Below are 17,495 nucleotides of genomic sequence, written 5' to 3' on the forward strand. Positions count from 1 at the left end.
AGAGAGAGAGAGAGAGAGAGAGAGAGACAGAGAGAGAGACAGAGTGAGAGGGACAGAAATTATATAAGATTGTTTGCTGTCTGGGAAGTTGTAGTCAAGTTGAATAATCAAGTCATATACACAAATGCCTTTGGTAAAAAGCATTGTGCTAGGTGTCATGAGATAATCAGGCAGTAAGTGCTAAAATAGTTTGATTAATTAGGGAATCTTTGTAGAGGAAGCATGATTTAAGCTAAGCTTTGAAGAATGAGTTGCAATTCAGTGGGTAGAATTAATGTTAGGAAGAATATTTTAGACAGGAAAAATGCCCTCAGCAAAGGTGTGGAGGTATTAAAAGTACTTGGTAAGGTTGTGGGACTCCAAGTAGATGTTTGATTGCAGAATATGGGTGAGCTATGGGAGATAAGGTTGGAAAAGTAATTTGGGAGTCAGATCATGGAGATCCTTAAATTTCACATTAAAAAGTTTGAATTCTGTTTTCCATGAAGTGGAAAGCCATTAGAGATCTTTGAGTATAGTTAGATGGATGTTCTAAGAAGATTGATCTGTTGATAGTGTCAAGTATAGATCACATGGAGAAGATGTTGCAAGCTGGGGAGGGCAGTTGGGAATACTGAGGTAATAAACACCTATATAGGGTAATAACAGAGGGAATGACTTGAAACAGTTGCTCTTTGGCAGCTGATTAGAAAGAGGGAATTTAGAAAAAAAGAGAGACAATTAAAATGTTTCAAGTATGGAAGACTGAAAAAACTCATGATTCCATTAATAGAAATTGGGTACTCAAGAGGAAGAATTGGTTTGGGACCTGGAAGGGGTCCAGATCAGGAAGATGATGACTTTGTTTTTTATAGATTGGATTTGAGTAGGAGAATTGGGTTGTTGACATTTAAGTGGACATTCTTGGCAGATTGTTGGAAAAGTAGGAATGAAATTCAGATGATAGGTCAGGTCAAAGTAGATAGATTGGGGAATTATCTAAATAGAATAGATGATAGGTCAGGTCTAAATATCTAAATAGAATAGTTATCTAAATAGAATAATTATCTTTGCATTGACTATATTATTATAGGTAATAGAAAGATCTTACCATTTCTTCTTAGGTCTGTCCTGATTTTCTTTTAGGATCTAGGAATATGTTAATTTTAATTTGCTTAACTATTGAAGGGTCCCAAATAATTAATAATTGATGAAAGACAACACTTGAATTGTATTCAGAAGATAGCACAGAAAGTGCTATTAAGTGTGAGGGGCCAATATATTTCTTACTAATTAAAAAATTTATGAAATTTAATCCTATCATAGTAAGTACAAATTTCAGTTGTGTTTATCGGGGATAAGTTTTAGGGATTTCCTTTGAATATCAAAAATCCATAAATACTGTACTATAAATAAAAAGTGATACTGTACCTAGAAGAAACATTCTAAAAGAAGGGCCAAACTTTTACAAGTTAAATGGAAAATTAGCCATTTCTATATGGTCTCTTCCTGATATATAACAATAGATAAAATTGGAAGAGTTATGTATTGAAATGTTCATGTTTGTGGATATTTGTTAAATTCATAATTAAAAATAAAATTTAAATGACAAAAGCAACTAAAAGAACTTTCAAAAGTGAGAGTTGTAGAAATATATATTGTGTATTTGTTGCATTGATTGCATATGACCTTAATTATTTATGACTATACAGTACATTATTAATATTCAGAATCAGGAAATCTTAATCACTTGTCTTATTATATTTATTATACTTATAACGTATCTGACATTCATATAGCATTTTAAGTTTGACAGAATATTGTACATTTGTAATCATTTTGATCTTCAAATAGCCTTGTGTCTCAGGCACTTCCTACCATTAAGGAAACTGACATTCAGAGAAGTTAAACTGTTTGCCCAGAATCATACTGTTCAAATCAGAAATGGAGTTTGAACTCAGTTCTTTCCTGAATTCAAATCTTCTCTAATAAAATCACACTGCCTCTATTGTTTTAAAAAAAAAAATCTTTATATAAAAAATAGTATTTTTTAAGCCCTAGCAAATGGTCAAGAATTGGCACAGCAATTATTTGAGCAAAATTCCAGTATGGGGAGAAAATTTGAACAATCTTAATTAACTGAATTGGAATTTGACCTTGATGTGACTTTTAAGCATAATCTAAACTACATTGAAAGAAACTAGGTGGTTAAAAAAAAAGGCATATAAATTCCTTATTGGAAATCATTGAAATTTTATATGCCAAATCTTACAATAAACATATATCTGAACCCACATAAAGAAGTGTCTGACAGAAATAAGAACATTAACATCAAATTAAAGAATCAGCAAGCTGTCATTTGAAAAGGCTGGAAAGACAAAAATTTTAAACAATTATATTTCTAAGTGTTTTGTTTTAGGAGATAGCTTTGCCTGTTAATTTTCAAAGGTAAAGCATAATCAAAATGTTGTTTGCAGTGGAGATCCTATTTAATAGTTCTTTCATTGCTAGTAGTATTTCATGTAAGTTACTGATTTACTAGCATATTATATTGTAATCAAATTTAAACTAATTTGGTTGTGTTTGAAATACAGCTTAATATATGTTTATACTTTCTAAGTTCATGAAGAGCTTGTATTTTAATAGAAACTATGTAATATGAACATTTCTGTGGGAGAGTAGGTTTTCTTCTAAAAGGAGTAGACAATATATTAGTGAAGAGTACATAATTCTGAAATATGCTGTCAAATGAGTATTTTCATTAAATTAAATGACAAACATAAGTAGCAGTCAAGAATGAAAAGCTATTTTTGTTTTTCAGTCATATCTGAGTCTTCATGGTCCTGCTTGAGGTTTTCTAGGCAAAGATAATGGAGTGGTTTGCCATTTTGTTCTCCAGCTCATTTTATAGATGAAGAAATTGAGGCAAACAGGGCTAACTGACCAGTCACACAACTAGTAAGTGTCTGAGGTTGCATTTGAATTTAGAAAGGAGAATCTTAGTGAATCCAGGCCTGGTATGCTCTCCATTGTGCCACTTACCTACCCCAGGATGAAAGATACAGAGATGGTCTGCCAAAGTCAGTAGAGATAGTCAGGTTCCTTACCACACGCATCCCTTGTTACTGTATCTTTCATTCTCTTTGGGATTGGGAAGAAATTTTATGATCTCTTCATTTCCCATTTCTATAAATGATGACAATCATTGTATCTATAATGCTATGAAAATTGAATTTTAATCTTGCAGTGAAAACCTGTATAAAATAAATGAATTGTTGGCAGTACTGTGATCAAACTGCTTGTATGATAAAAAAATAATATTTCTTGTGGAACTTTAGGGTGTATTGATGGTTGGACCCCCCGGTACTGGTAAAACGATGCTCGCAAAAGCAGTTGCCACTGAATGTGGCACAACATTCTTCAATGTTTCCTCCTCTACTCTGACATCTAAATACAGAGGCGAATCTGAGAAGTTAGTTCGCCTGTTGTTTGAAATGGTAAGTAGAGAATGATACCTTCAGATTTATGTCATTTATGTTGCAGAGAATGACAGCCAATTGTTTTCCTTCTCAAATTTCCTTCCTTTGTGTTCCCTAACATTTTCAAAGGTGAACTCCCATTATTATTATTAATTATTTTAAAACATATCAAGTGAAGTAATATTTTAATAATTCTTAAAACCCTAGAATGATTGTATTTGAGGTAGAGAGAAATACTTTGTATTTTTGTTACAGAACCTGTAATTTCTGTTTTAAAAGAAAGCTTTGATGGTACCAAACAAAAAACCCAACCACCACTTTTTATATATGTAACCTTTTAGAGTTAAAAAAAAATGCTCTCACGTTCTCTATCCCTTTTGATGCCCTAGCAATACTGCAAAGGAGCCAGGATATTTTCTTAATTTTATAGCTGAAGAAACTGGGATTCAGACAGTTCAGGTTCACGCCCAGGGAGTAAATAGTAAAAGTAGGATTTGGACACAGTTCTTCCGACCTCCAGACAAGTACTCTTTTCCCTGCTCTCTCCTCCAGTGAGGGCTAGAGAAGTGCCCTTGTTGTTTGTCCAGGACATGGAGGACTGAAGATTTTTGTTTTTCCTGCTTTAGAGATGCTGTTGTTGGCAAAGCAGCTTGGCTTAGTGCTTCACCTTTAAATTTGTGATTCTTTTCCATGATCACAATAATAATTTTTGGAAATTCATAAAATCAAATAAAAATTTATAACAATCCTTTTTATCTAACAAGATTTGAAAGACATCTTTTAACAGTAAATTACATTTTATTTTAAAGATTTACAACGTAACTTTAGTTTCAGAATTCATTGTTTCCCAGTGTTAATAACTGTGCAGTATGATGTTAAAAACAAGAACTATGAAAGTGCTGGTTCTGAACCTTTTCCCTCTTCCTCCAATTTTTTAACTTTTCTAAAATATTTTATCTGTCTTTTCTACAACAATTTAAAAAATATTTTTTCAAAGGCTAGATTTTATGCACCTACAACAATTTTCATTGATGAGATTGATTCCATCTGTAGCCGCAGAGGCACTTCTGATGAACACGAGGCAAGTCGAAGAGTCAAATCTGAACTACTCATTCAGATGGATGGTAATAAATGTTTAAGTACTTTCTTAAGTCTAAGCTGCTTTCTTTTTAGATTTTATGTTGAAGATAACTTTTATTTTTATTCTTTTGTTGAAATATTGTCCAAAGAACATTATTAAGTAACTATCCAAGGTAGTACTGTTTATATATCCTTTATGCCTTTTACACTGTTGGACACTACAAAGTATATAGAAGTTTAGGACTTAGTCTTTGTCAACAAAAAAGCTTACTATTTCCTCCTTGTTCAGATGTTAAAGGAAATAGAGACCCATGTTATATAAAATCAATACAGCTGTTTTCTTTTGGCCTGGTATATTGCATATAGGTAGCAGATGGTGCAATGGTAGAGCTCAAACCTCATTGACAATTTTGTTAATTTAAAAAAAATCATGCTATAAATTGATTTAGTCTTTTATTGAGATGGTGAATTGGAGAATGGTGAATTTAAGAACCTTATTGTGCTATTTGACTATTTGAGGTTGAGAGAAGTAGAAGCTTAATAACATATAGTTATTTTGAGTTTTGATTGTATAATTTCTGGGCAGCATTGCTTATGCTAAAGATATTTTGTTTAAAAAAAACTCATTCAGGAAAATCAAACACCATAAACATTTATTTTACCTTACCTTTATCTTACACTTATTTTAACCTTGCCAATGAATGACATAATGTTTCTATTAATGAATAACCATTAGGTCCATTTTTAATATTTTAAGGTTTTAGGAGTATTAAGAAATTAAAAAAGCTTCCTGGCCAAAGAAAGAAAGAAAGAAAGAAATAGAAACAGAATATCTTCCTTATCTATCACTCTCCACTCATCACTTCTTTCTTTTCTATTAACATTTATTGTGGAGAAAATATAAATGTTACTTTACTTTTCCTTCCAATGTGAGAGTGTTTGCAGCTCTTTTTGTGGTGGCAAAGAATTGGAAAATGAGTAGATGCCATCGGTTGGGAAATGGCTGAATAAGTTATGGTACATGAAAGTAATGGAATATTATTGTTCTATAAAAATGATTAACAAGCTGATTTTAGAAAAACTTGGAAAGATTTACATGAACTAATGCTGAGCAAAATAAGCAGAACCAGGAATATGTTGTATGTACACAGTAAGAAGTAGCAAAATCTTGTGTTGATCAGCTATGAAAAACTTAGTTCTTCTTAGGGATTCAGTGATCCAAGGCAATCACAATAAACATTGGATAGAAAATGTCATTTGCATTCATAGAGAATTATAGAGACTGAATATAAATTAACACAAGCTATGTTCACTTTTTTCCTTTTTCTTCTGTTTTTTTTTTCTCGTGATTTTTCTCTTTTGTTATAATTTTTTTTTCCCAAATGATTCATAAGGAAATATGTTTAAAAAGTTATCTTTTTTTTAGTTATCAGCTTATATAATAGTCTTCCCTCTACTACATGTGAGAGAATCCCATCTTAGTATATTTTATAGTACAAATGATAAAGGACAGAATAAAAAATATTATATTTTTTGTTAGATTACTAAAATTTAAAAAATTTTTCTCTTGACGAAAAAAAATCCAATAGGGGTTGGAGGAGCTCTAGAAAATGATGATCCTTCTAAAATGGTTATGGTGTTGGCTGCCACTAATTTCCCATGGGACATTGATGAAGCTTTGCGAAGGAGATTAGAGAAAAGAATTTATATACCTTTACCAACAGGTATGATTCCTATCTTTTGCTATGCTTTTGAGTTTTTTATGTTATTTCTTGCAACTTTGTTATTATAACATTTCTTTAATTATCTTCATTTCCAGTGTTAGCCTTTTTGAAAAAAAAAAATCTATGTAACTTTATTGTGTTAATGTGTTGCATATTAAAAAGTTGGGAAGGGATTGCTAACACCTTGGTATACAGAGAATGTATTTGGAAAGAACTGGTGATTCTGGGACATTGGATTGAATCAAAATAGATGAAATTAAATGAGAATAAATGTGAAAGTTTTTCACTTGGATTTAAAAAAACCACACCCCATATCCAGTATCTAAATACAAAAGATGGGGGAAGCATGATTAGGCAGCAGTTTATTTTAAAAGGTTCTGGATGTCTTAGTGGACTGCAAGTTCACTATGAATCAGTATATCACTTTGAATCAATATTATATTATAGCTATTATAGCTAAGAAAGAGAAACAGTCCTAGGCTGTATCAAGAGTGTTTAGCATGAGAAAGACAATAGTCCTATTGTATTGTGGTTGGACCATTTCTGGTAGAGAATTCTTGGTTGGGTGTCACATTAGGAAAAACATAGGTCATCTGGATAGAGTCTAGAAGACAGTAACCAGGGTGATGAAGGACCTTGAACACATACACTGTGAAGATATACTGGGGATGTGTTGTTGAAGAGCAGGCTCAGTAGGTAGATGATAGCTGTCTTTGAGTGACTGAAAGGATTTCACGGATAAGAGGAATTAGTCTTCCCTGCTTCTTGGAGGGAAGAATTGCTTATAGTGGGTAGAAGGTACTGAGGCAATTTTAGGATTGATACCAGGAAATATTTCTTAAAGCTTTACACATGTGCAGTGTGCTCCTTCAGTGGAGGCTTAAATCAAAGAAAACACTTGTCAGGCATTTAAAAAAGGACTATTGTTCTGGATCTTATTAGACTTGGCCTCTGATATCCTTTCCAGCCCTGAGCTTTTATGATTTTGTACCAGAAAGAGCTAAAAGACAAAATAGTACATAGAAGATAAGTTGTTAGGAAAAGATGGAGAGAAGAGACTAGGAGATGATCTTATGGGAAAGAGGACCATAACAAAAGGAGACTCAATGAAGGGAACAGTATTATTTTCTAAAAGTAAGGACTAGAAATATGGAAAGGAGAAGAATCTGGAAGGAACCAGAAAAACAAAGAGAACCACATCAAGAATGCCATTTTACCCAGAAAAATTAATGGAAATTTCCAGAAGAAAAGAAAAAATTTGAACATGGTAAAAATCAGCAGAAATCAGAATATTAAGCACAGTAGTAAAATGAACTTTTAATTTTCAGTAATTTAACTTTACAAGTTAAGACTACTTGCTTTTTAAACCTCTCTGTTTCTACAGATACTAACTTCTTTGCCTTTATTACCTCACAGTGGGTCTCGATTACAAGAGTTTGACTTCTTTACCCAGTCCAAATACAGATCCTCCTAAAATACTGAGACATTCTCCTGTGTGAAGACTTGTGCTGGTGTTGTTTTGTATTTCATCAGATCCAAATTTGGATTTTTGCTTTGCATTCAAGATTCTACATGATCTCACTGATATATACAGCATATATACACTGTATATAGTCTCACTGTATCTGTCTGTGCCTGCCTTTCCCACAACTCCTCAACCTCTATCCCTCACAACCTCACTTTATCTCACTAATGTAGTGTAGTGTAAAATGCACACTAGGTGCATTCCTGGCTCCATATCTTTCATTCTCCTATTGTTTGGAATATCCTTTCTTCCCCTCTACCTAACTAAATCAAAGCTTAGCTTAAATCTCATCTCCCTGAAAACAAGTTTTTTTAGTGTTACTGGAATATCATTTGAATTCTTGTTACAATAATGATGGTATGTTTAGCATTGCTTCTACCCCATTCTCATATGTCAATTTTGTCTTCCTAACTGTATGGTTCTGGAGAACAGCAACCCTTGAAATTACCTGCACGTTTTCTTATTGTGTCAAACAGATCTTAATATAATAGCAGAGGTTTTATTTTTATTGATAGATCAATTCATTGATGCTGTATGAATACCAATGATCAATAAGCATATCTGCCAATTAATATTTTGTATCTTTGTAATTGAAATAGCTAAATAAATCACCTTGTTTATTTAGAGCCTTTATGCATGAACAAAAAAAAAATGAACAAACATGTGAGTTAAATATACTTAATCCATTTGTATAAAAGTGATAGATTCTCTACTTGCAGTCTCCCAACAATCATTGATAAAACTATGACTTTTAATTAAAGGCCTTAGAATCCTAGTGATATATACTTGAGCCTTTGAATGAATCAATTTGGAAAGAAAATATCAAGGGATATAAAAAATATAGTATTCTTTCCTTGAAGTTTCTCTCTAGTCCAGTGGATGCAACTTTAAAAAATACCATTGTTATATTCAACTAGATATGTAATTTTACTATCATCCAGTTATTTGCCTCTCAGCTTAAAGGTCTTACACAAAATGCAAAGTGCTTTGAATTGCCTGGATGTGGCTGCTTACTGGGAGAGCACTTCTGAACCAATATAGCATTTACAAAAGTAGTTATTAACCCTCAAATTTTTCATAGCATTAATTTGGACACTTCTCACATTCTGCCTTGTACCATAATGACAAGTGTGTGTCTTATCACCTCCCTCATTATCTAGTGAATTCCTTGAGGACAAGATTTGTTCTTTGTTTCATTTCTGTGTCCTCTGCAGATGGCACAGTATTGAATATGTTAGGTACTTCATATGTTTGTGGAATTAATTTTAAGGTAGGTGATATGGTAAGGGTAAAACTTGGAAAACTAAGAATTTTTAAATTACATTTTTCAAGATCACATTTTATTTTGGGAAATAGTTTTACATTTGGATCCTAGTTATCATGAGAAAGAAGGCTACAAGTCTTTTTTCTACTTGTGAAATTTGTGGAGGGCTCTGCTGCTGTGTCCCATGACTATGATAAAGCCATAAGGAGAGTAAGTTACTGTAACAGAAATCCGTTACACAGAGACCCAGACCTCTGAATCTTCTTTCCTAGGAAACTTAATTTTAATCCACCTAATTTTTCTAAAGAAAAAAAAAGAAATATGGATTAAATAGGAAAAAGCATTTATTAAACTCTTAGTATGTGCAATGTATTGTGCTCAGCACTGGGAATGCTAACAGAAAAGTAGAAGCAGACCCCGCCCTTATGGAGCACACATTTTATTGGGGGAGCCAATAGAAATTTTCAATTCACATGCAAACGCCCTAGATCCTTTAACTGGAGCATGAAAGCCAAAGATAGTGCATCCTTTAAAGTGTCTTTTCCAATGATAAAGCAGTGTGTCAGAGCCAAGGATTTTGGTGTTTTCTTGTCTACAGTAGTTGTAATTGCAGTGCCTGGAGAAGCAGTGGCCAGGGCACAAATATGTATGAACCTGAGTTGTTTCTTCGTCAGTTTTCTGATATGTCCTATTATGCCTCCTGTGAAGCCCTATACCAGAAACTCATTGTGGCATGAAGCTGACTTCTAGTTCCTTAGAGGCTTAGTTTCAGTGCCACCCTCTGCAGGAAAGCCTTTTCTTAGGCACCAGAGCATTCCCTCTCAGATTAATTTTTCTCTATTCTATACCTGTTTGTTTAGGTCTCATTTTTCTCCAATAGCCTGTGAGCTGTTTGAGAAGAGACACTATTTTTTCCCTTCTTTGTATGTCCAGGACTTAGCAGAGTTAATTGTCCAATAGTGAATATTTAACCCCACTGATTGTCATCCTTTTGGCTGTGTATGTATATTGGAGTAAATCGTACAAAAGAGGATACTTAGATTTCCAAGAATGCTTTCGATCCTTTTAAATTGAAAGTGTTTGATTCTAAGTCCTATTGATGAACTATGTGTGTCTCATCTAGGGGCCAGACTAAACTCAGAAGCTTGTCATCAAAAGATTAGCTGTCAGATGATGTTTTATTTTGGCCATGGCAACTCATGCAGCCATCTGTCAACAGCACAGAGGTCATGATTTTCATCAGCAGAGGGAGATTTTTACATGGATGAAATAATGGATCAGAAAGAGTATTTTAGGAGAAAGAAGAGGTCCTAAGATAGAAATTTTGGGGACATTCACAGTTAGGGAGTGGGATATTCTGCAAATGAGACTGAGAAGGAATATTAGACAGGAAAGAGGAGAACTTTTCATGAAAGCCAAGAGAGGAAAGAACGGTTGATAGTATTACCAATCTATTAAAAAGAATAAAGACTGAATAAAATATTTTATATTGTGTAGTTTTGCAAAATGGTTTTTAGCAAAATTTAATTTTCATTGATTTCCAGAGTAGCATTTATGTTTACTAATATTTACATTTTTATAGACTAGTTTGAAAATTCTTTCAGAAAGATTTCCTTTTAAGCCTGTGCTTTCTCATATTGAAACCATTTACCATGGACTCTCTCATTTCTTCTCTTCATCATTTTCAATCACTCAGACTCTTTTGGCTACTATCTCCTCCTTTTCCTGTTTCACATGAAGAAGTGGCCTTCCTTTGTAGCCAGCTTATACCTTCTATCTGTCCAGGTGACCTCATTCCTCCCCAGATTACTCTCTCTGTCATTCCTGATGAGTGACAGAGGTCCCTTATTGTCAGTGTTCTCCTCTGTGCTGCCCAGAAACCTGGCCATGTGTCCCCTTAGAAAACTCTCACTGTGCTTCCATCCTCTTGTGTATCTTGTGCCCTTTGGGGTGAAATGCCTCTCCAGGGCTCCTCTCACTCTCTTTTGTACCCTTCCCATCTGGCTTCCTCTCTATCATCCCAACAAAGCTTCTGACTCTAGTGACCAGCATCTCTTGGTTGCCCTATCCAATGGTATTTCCTCAGTTTTCCCTTTAAGTCCCTGAAGGCTCTGACCCTGTTGTGCCTATTCTCCCCCTCGCTGCTTTCTTTTCTCTAGGCTTTGGGGATGCCTCCCTTTCCTGGTTCTCCTCCCTGCTTTCCTGGTTTTCCTCCCTTTGCATCTGCTTGTCTTCTCTTTTCTTGTCTCCCCTTCCAGGTTGTAGGTGTCCCCCAGAGTTCTGTCCTGAGCCCTCTTCTTCCTCTGTGCGACTTCGCTTGGTGCCCTCTCATGTGCTCTAATTACTGTCTCTGTACTGACAATTCTCCAGTCCAGACCTTTCTTGTCCCAGTTTTTCTGCTGACTTGTAATCATATATCTCTAGCTGTTCTTCATACTCCTCGAACAGGGTGTTCAGGAGACATCTCCAAATCAGTGTTCCCCAACCCTCTCTGGCTCCTAACTTCCCTGTTATTGAAGGCCGTCTTATCCCTACCCCATTCAGTCGGCACCCAGACCTGTTGATTTTACCTCTGTCCCATCTCTTACCCCCTTCTCTCCTCTGAGGCTACTATCTCACCCTGGTGCGGTCCCATGCCCCCGTTACCACAACCAGTAGCTGGGCCTGCTCGCCTCCAGCCTTGCTCTATTTCAGCCTCTCCTCTGTATAGCCACAAAAGGGATTTTCCTTATGGTGCCCTACTACTCATAAGCTCTAGAAACCAGTCTCCCTAGTGAGCCCAGTGGCCTCTGGGAACAAACCCACAATTCTCTTTGCTTGGGGTCCGAGCATAACGGCCATATCACTGGGCCTCTTTTCCACTTTCTAGACTTCTTACACTTGACTGGACACATGCTTCTCAGCCCAGTGACAGTGGCCACCTGAATGTTCCACAAACAAGATAGTCCACCCCCCAGCTCCAGCCACATTCTCTGCCTGTCCTGAATGCACAAAAGGCTTTCCCTGGCCTACTTCCACTCCTGCCTCTGGCTTCCATCAAGTCTCACTTCAAATCTGACCTCCTACAGGAAGCCTTCCTCAGCCTCTCTTCATTCTGGTGCTTCCCTCTCTTAATTATCTCCTACTGAGGCTGTATTTAGCTTGTTTTGTATGCATTTGTATGTTGTCTGCTTTATTAAATTGTAAGCTCCTTGAGGTTTGGATCTATCTCTTGACTCTTATCATCCCTGAGCACAGTACCTCTGGTACCAAATAGGCATTTAACAATGTTTATTGATTAATTAATTGATAATTTATAGGTATACCTAATTCCTGCCTATAAATCAGGCAATCACCAGGAATTAGTTAAGTTCTCATTTGATGTCAAGCTTTGTTATTAGAACTCTGCACCTGCTTGTCATTAGTTGTCAAGCAATGTTTGTTTCAGATACAAAAGCCAAGGCTGTGAATAAGGGTTCCTGAGTCATGATATAGTGAGTCAGAGCCACAGAATTAATTATTCTCTGCACAGTACTTCTTTCTTTTCCCAGGTTTTTGTCCGTGATTATGATAGCTCTGGAGTAAAAAAAAGTTTGTAAAAATCTTTAACAAGAAATTTTCTTTCAGCAAAAGGTAGAGCAGAGCTACTTAAGATCAATCTTCGTGAAGTTGAATTAGATCCTGACATTCAATTAGAAGAGATAGCAGAGAAGATTGAAGGCTATTCTGGTGCTGATATAACAAACGTTTGCAGGTATTTCTTTATTTTAAAAAATCAAAACAAAACTTAGTAATTATTTTTTAAAAACCCAGAAAATCTGAAGTAAAAAAAGTTTGTCTAGGAATTAAACATAATTATCAACGTAATTATAATACTCTTTTCAGGTAATACTTTGTATCAGTTGTTTACAATTTAATGTCATTGGTCATAATTAGAATATTCTTCTGGTAGTCATTTGGTTTCCTGCCCTCTTTCACAATGTTGAGTAAACTCTGGGCTTCAGGGAGGAATGAGTGGGGTGAGGGCTGCATGCTGATCTGTATTTGCTACATTTTGGTCACTTGCACCTTTCCTCCTTACACTTAAATGATGTCACATAATAATCTTAATGGCTAAATGTCTATATGAGGAAATTAAAGCTGGCATAACACTTTGAAATAAATAAACAGGAGTTATGTTTTATGAATTTATTTTTTTCTATTGTTTTAAGTGACATAAAGCTCTCTTCACTATATTTTCCCATTAGTTTAAAAACTAAAATCCCAAAAATCTTAAATCATGTGCCTAAGCTGATTTCAATATCAGTACAATCATTACTTTGTATGTATATTGTGGCATTAAAGTGCAGATGTTTAAACAGCAGCATGAAGGCATAGTGGACAGAGCCCTGGACTTGGAAACCAGAAGCTGCATGTGGAGACCCCCTTCACCTGCTGGCTTACTGGGTGACTTCAGGCAATCACTTCACCTCAACAGACTTGAGTTTCTTCATCTGCCTCTTTAGTTTCTTCTGGGTCCACTTGTGTAGTCTCTAAGTAGAGGAGGTATAGAGTTATAATAGAGATAAATGTTTCTGAAATAATGTTGCCAAGGATTTCTTCTGGCATCTGTTTCATTTGGTCTTTCCTCCCAGGCAGTGCTCTTACTTTCCATCTCGAGGGTATCGTTTTCTTTGTCCCTCCAGCCAGTTGTTGCCAGGTCTATTTTTTCTTCTCAGAATATCTGTTGTGATCCATACTCTTCTCTGTGCACCTTCTTAGTCCACAGTGCTTGGCACCTAGAGTAACCTTTTGTCTACTAGCCAGTGCAGGGATTCAGTCAGGCTTGAGAGAGAAGCTGGCCCCTCTACCTTTACCTTTTCCTCAGTTCTAGAGATTCAGTCACAAGGCTCCACAATCCACAGGTTGGAGAGTGCTTTGGTGGTTTTTTTCCTGCTTGGATTTAAGTTCCAAATAAAGAAAGAGATGGCTTTACCCCTCTGATTAAATTAAGCCATAGACAGATACTGTTCCTGTTATTTAAGTGTCTTTTAAGTATAGATTATTCAAAGCTGCTTCTTGTTCTTTGTCAGGGGGGTGAAGCCATGACATACAAGTGGATTGGATTTAAGTGAGGGAAGCTGTGCGAGGTTACTTGCCTCACTTTCCCTTCCAGAGCCATCTGGGTCCAGTGGCCAGACTGGAGATGGCCCTGGATGCAGTTGAGAGACCTTGGCCTGTTTAAGGTCTTTAACAGGTCCCTGTTTGACTGAGGCTGTACCCATTCTGTGATTAAGACCAGGTAACAAATGAAGCTTCCTCCTTTTCTCCCTCCTCCTTTCCTCTCTTCATCCTTCCTTCCTTTCTCCCCTCATCCCTCTTTTCTTTCTCCCTCTCTCCTCCTTCTCTCCCTCCCTCCCTCCATTTCCTTTTCCCTCTTTCTCTCCTTCCTCCCTCCATCTCTCTTCTTCTCTCCTTCCCTCCCTTTCTCATTTCTTTCCCTCCTTACCTCCCTTCCTTCCCTCCTTCCCTTTCATTCCTCTCTCCCTCCCTTTTTTCCTTCCTTCTCTTTCTCTCTCTTCTTTTCTTCCTTCTTTCTTTCTCCCTTCCTTCCTTCCTTTTCTTCCTCCTTTTCTCCTCTCCCTCTCCCCCCTTTCTTTACTTTTTCCCTCCCCTCCTTCCTTTCCTTCCCCTTTCTTCCCTGCAGATGCTCTTAAGGCATTCTTTCCCCCTCTTTTGTACCTGTGAATCCTCTAAATATACCTTGGGATTTACTGGCTATATTTCTTTCTTAAAGACCAGGCCTTAAACCAAAACCAATCTGATTCAAAGTTTGGCTCATGAGAAAAGGAGTATTTCTCAAGATTTCTGCCACTTAGAGTAGATACTAAAAAGTAGGGCTGTCCAGCATGAATTTTAGGTTGCTCTCATCATATTTCTGTTTTGCTGATTGGGAAGACACTCCATAACTGAGTTGTAAGAGCATTAGACATAGAGGAGCCCCTGAGCTTGAGCTTGAGTACTTGATGCCTTAAACCCATTGACACCTGTTCTTCATGTGACCCAGGGCCAGGCCACACTTTGAACCTTAATCTCCTCATCCATTAGTAAGGATCATGTTTGTATGAATTACTTTGCTGGAATAAATGAGGAGGTATTATGTAAATTTATTTTTAAACTGCATAGTTACATAAAAGAAAGGTATAGGGATCCTCACTGGGCCTGTGAGTTCTTTGATCTAGGGAGCCCCTGGATGAGGAAACTCCCTCTACCAATGCAGGTTGGCACCTTCTCTGCCTAGAGGGTCCTAGAGGGTCGCATGGCACAGTGAGATACAAGGTGATGTGCCCAAGGTTACATAGCCAGAGTGAGGAGCAGTCAGGACTTGAACCCATGTCTTCTGGCATGGAGACCAGCTCTCTATCTACTTTGCCATGGTTGCCTCCCTATATAAATGAATGCCATTATTATTTTAAGATTATAGGATTTAGGTTTGGGGAGACTTTCTAGATCAGGTTATAAATTTTAAGGTGGAAGGAATCTTAGCAGTTACCTGGTTCAGCATTCTTACTGTTCAGGAAACTAAGCCCCAAAGATGAAGTGACTGCCCATCTCACACAGGTGGATAGTGCCAGCTGTCAGAGCTGAGTCTCAGCTTTCCAAGGCCATTTCAGTGCTCTTTCCATTACATCTGCTGCTTCTCATTGTAGCTACCGAATATTATTATTACTGTTGTTATTATGAACCCCATCATACTCCTTAGGTGGAAAATGCTTCGTAGCATTATAAAACAGGTCCTTTCTTGAATGTTCTTTTAGTAGTCATTCATTTTGTTTTTAGCATATGTAGCAGTTGTTTTAATGTATTTTTATGTACTCTCAGGGATGCTTCTCTAATGGCAATGAGACGGCGCATCCATGGCTTAAGCCCAGAAGAGATCCGAGCCCTTTCTAAGGAAGAGCTGCAGATGCCTGTTACAAAAGGGGATTTTGAGTTGGCATTGAAGAAAATCTCTAAGTCTGTGTCTGCTGCAGACCTAGAGAAGTATGAAAAGTGGATGGTTGAATTTGGGTCTGCTTAATTTTAATGTTGTTTTCTCTTTGTTATATTGAGACTTATATTTTGTTTGTAAAATGCAAAAGAAAGTATTAGAAATCTTTTAAAAGATTTGAATTTTTCATAGGGAAGATTTCTTCTTTCAACATCTTTTCATTTAAAGGCAAGAAACACAAACTATGAAGAATAGAAGATGTATTTGAGGTCTAAGAAGAGCCTCTGGAGAAAGTGAGATTCATTGTGGCATAGTAGGGTCTTGGGCAGATGTTCCCAGCTTTTCCTTGGCTTTCAGATTGCTGGTCAGCTTGTCAAGGAAGTTGAAGCAGTGAAAGGAACTAACAAAGTATTCTGTCTTCTTTTAGAAGAAAACTGTTTACACTTAATGTAGAGGGAACTGTCTCTAATCCATTTCTCTATGCCTCATGGAACTGCCTAAGTTCTCTTTACTACATTAAAAGTACATCAGGAACTAATCTAATAAGTTAACTTTTGAAATTAGAAATTGGTTTGTATCAAGGTGGGAAATCTATGTTTTGTTGCTGAAAGAAGTTTCTGAGTCAGTTTTTGTTGGAAGTAGTGAGTTTGACAAATAAATCTCCATTTCCGTTTTCTCAGAGCTTGTAAGTACCAGAGTATAGCTTTGGTGGTTGTCCTTGCCTAAACAACTTAACCATTTTTTAGGTCTCTTTTAGGTCTTTAGTTAGAAATATCTTTCCATAGCTTGGTCTTTGAATCATCAAATCAAGAATACAATTTCACATTCCTACTTTTTTTGCTTATCAAATTGAATATGGAAAGGATATGAAGGAAATTTTGTGTTCTCCAAACAAAATGTGCAAATGTTCTTAATATCTAGATTTATTTTCATTTTCATTTATTTCGACAAATGGATCCTTTATTTTCCTCACTCCTACCATTGTTTCAATTCTGATAGATTTTATTGGCAAACTAAACTATTCTATCTTTTTCGTGAATTGTCCACACACATTTGTGGCTAAATCAAAAGTAATACCTACCTCAAAGGGTTCTTGTACTTTGTTAAGGCTCAATGCTCTATATAAATGTGAGTTGTTTTTTTTTTTTTTGTTTTGTTTTTTGGTGGAGCTTCAGGGGGAGGTAATGATAACAATTGAGATCTATAGATATGCAACTATTTTCCAGTTTATAGTTAGAAAGGGTGTTTGAGGTCATTAGGGTCACAGACTTGTTATGTGTCAGAAATAGGACTTGAACCCTTGACCTTGAAATCATCAAGGTTGTAGAGATGACCCTGGCTTCTCCCAGATTATGCTAGTAGAGTACAGGTTCTAGCAATTTGTTCCAACCTGGAAAGGCTTCAGGTATGGGCTCAGTGGGAGGCTTGCCCTGCTGTTAAAGGCTGGAAAGGCTTCAGGTATGGGCTCAGTGGGAGGCTTGCCCTGCTGTTAAAG

The 17,495-nt window shown here is 36.3% G+C and overlaps 1 protein-coding gene across 2 annotated transcripts in view; it reads left to right on the plus strand.

The window, feature by feature from the left end:
- Positions 1–16,164, plus strand: part of KATNAL1 (katanin catalytic subunit A1 like 1) — a 77,283-nt gene extending 61,119 nt beyond the window's left edge. For both annotated transcript variants that reach the window (XM_023499602.2, XM_003764492.4), the window contains 5 exons: positions 3,318–3,476; positions 4,456–4,582; positions 6,128–6,262; positions 12,658–12,784; positions 15,892–16,164. In XM_023499602.2, the coding sequence (XP_023355370.1) occupies positions 3,318–3,476; positions 4,456–4,582; positions 6,128–6,262; positions 12,658–12,784; positions 15,892–16,090 (747 nt within the window). In that variant the 3' untranslated portion in view covers positions 16,091–16,164. The remainder of the gene's footprint in view (positions 1–3,317; positions 3,477–4,455; positions 4,583–6,127; positions 6,263–12,657; positions 12,785–15,891) is intronic.
- Positions 16,165–17,495: the final 1,331 nt, after the last annotated feature.

This window comes from Sarcophilus harrisii, chromosome 3 (genome assembly GCF_902635505.1).
Source record: "Sarcophilus harrisii chromosome 3, mSarHar1.11, whole genome shotgun sequence".
In the NCBI taxonomy this organism is placed as follows: Eukaryota; Metazoa; Chordata; class Mammalia; order Dasyuromorphia; family Dasyuridae; genus Sarcophilus; species Sarcophilus harrisii.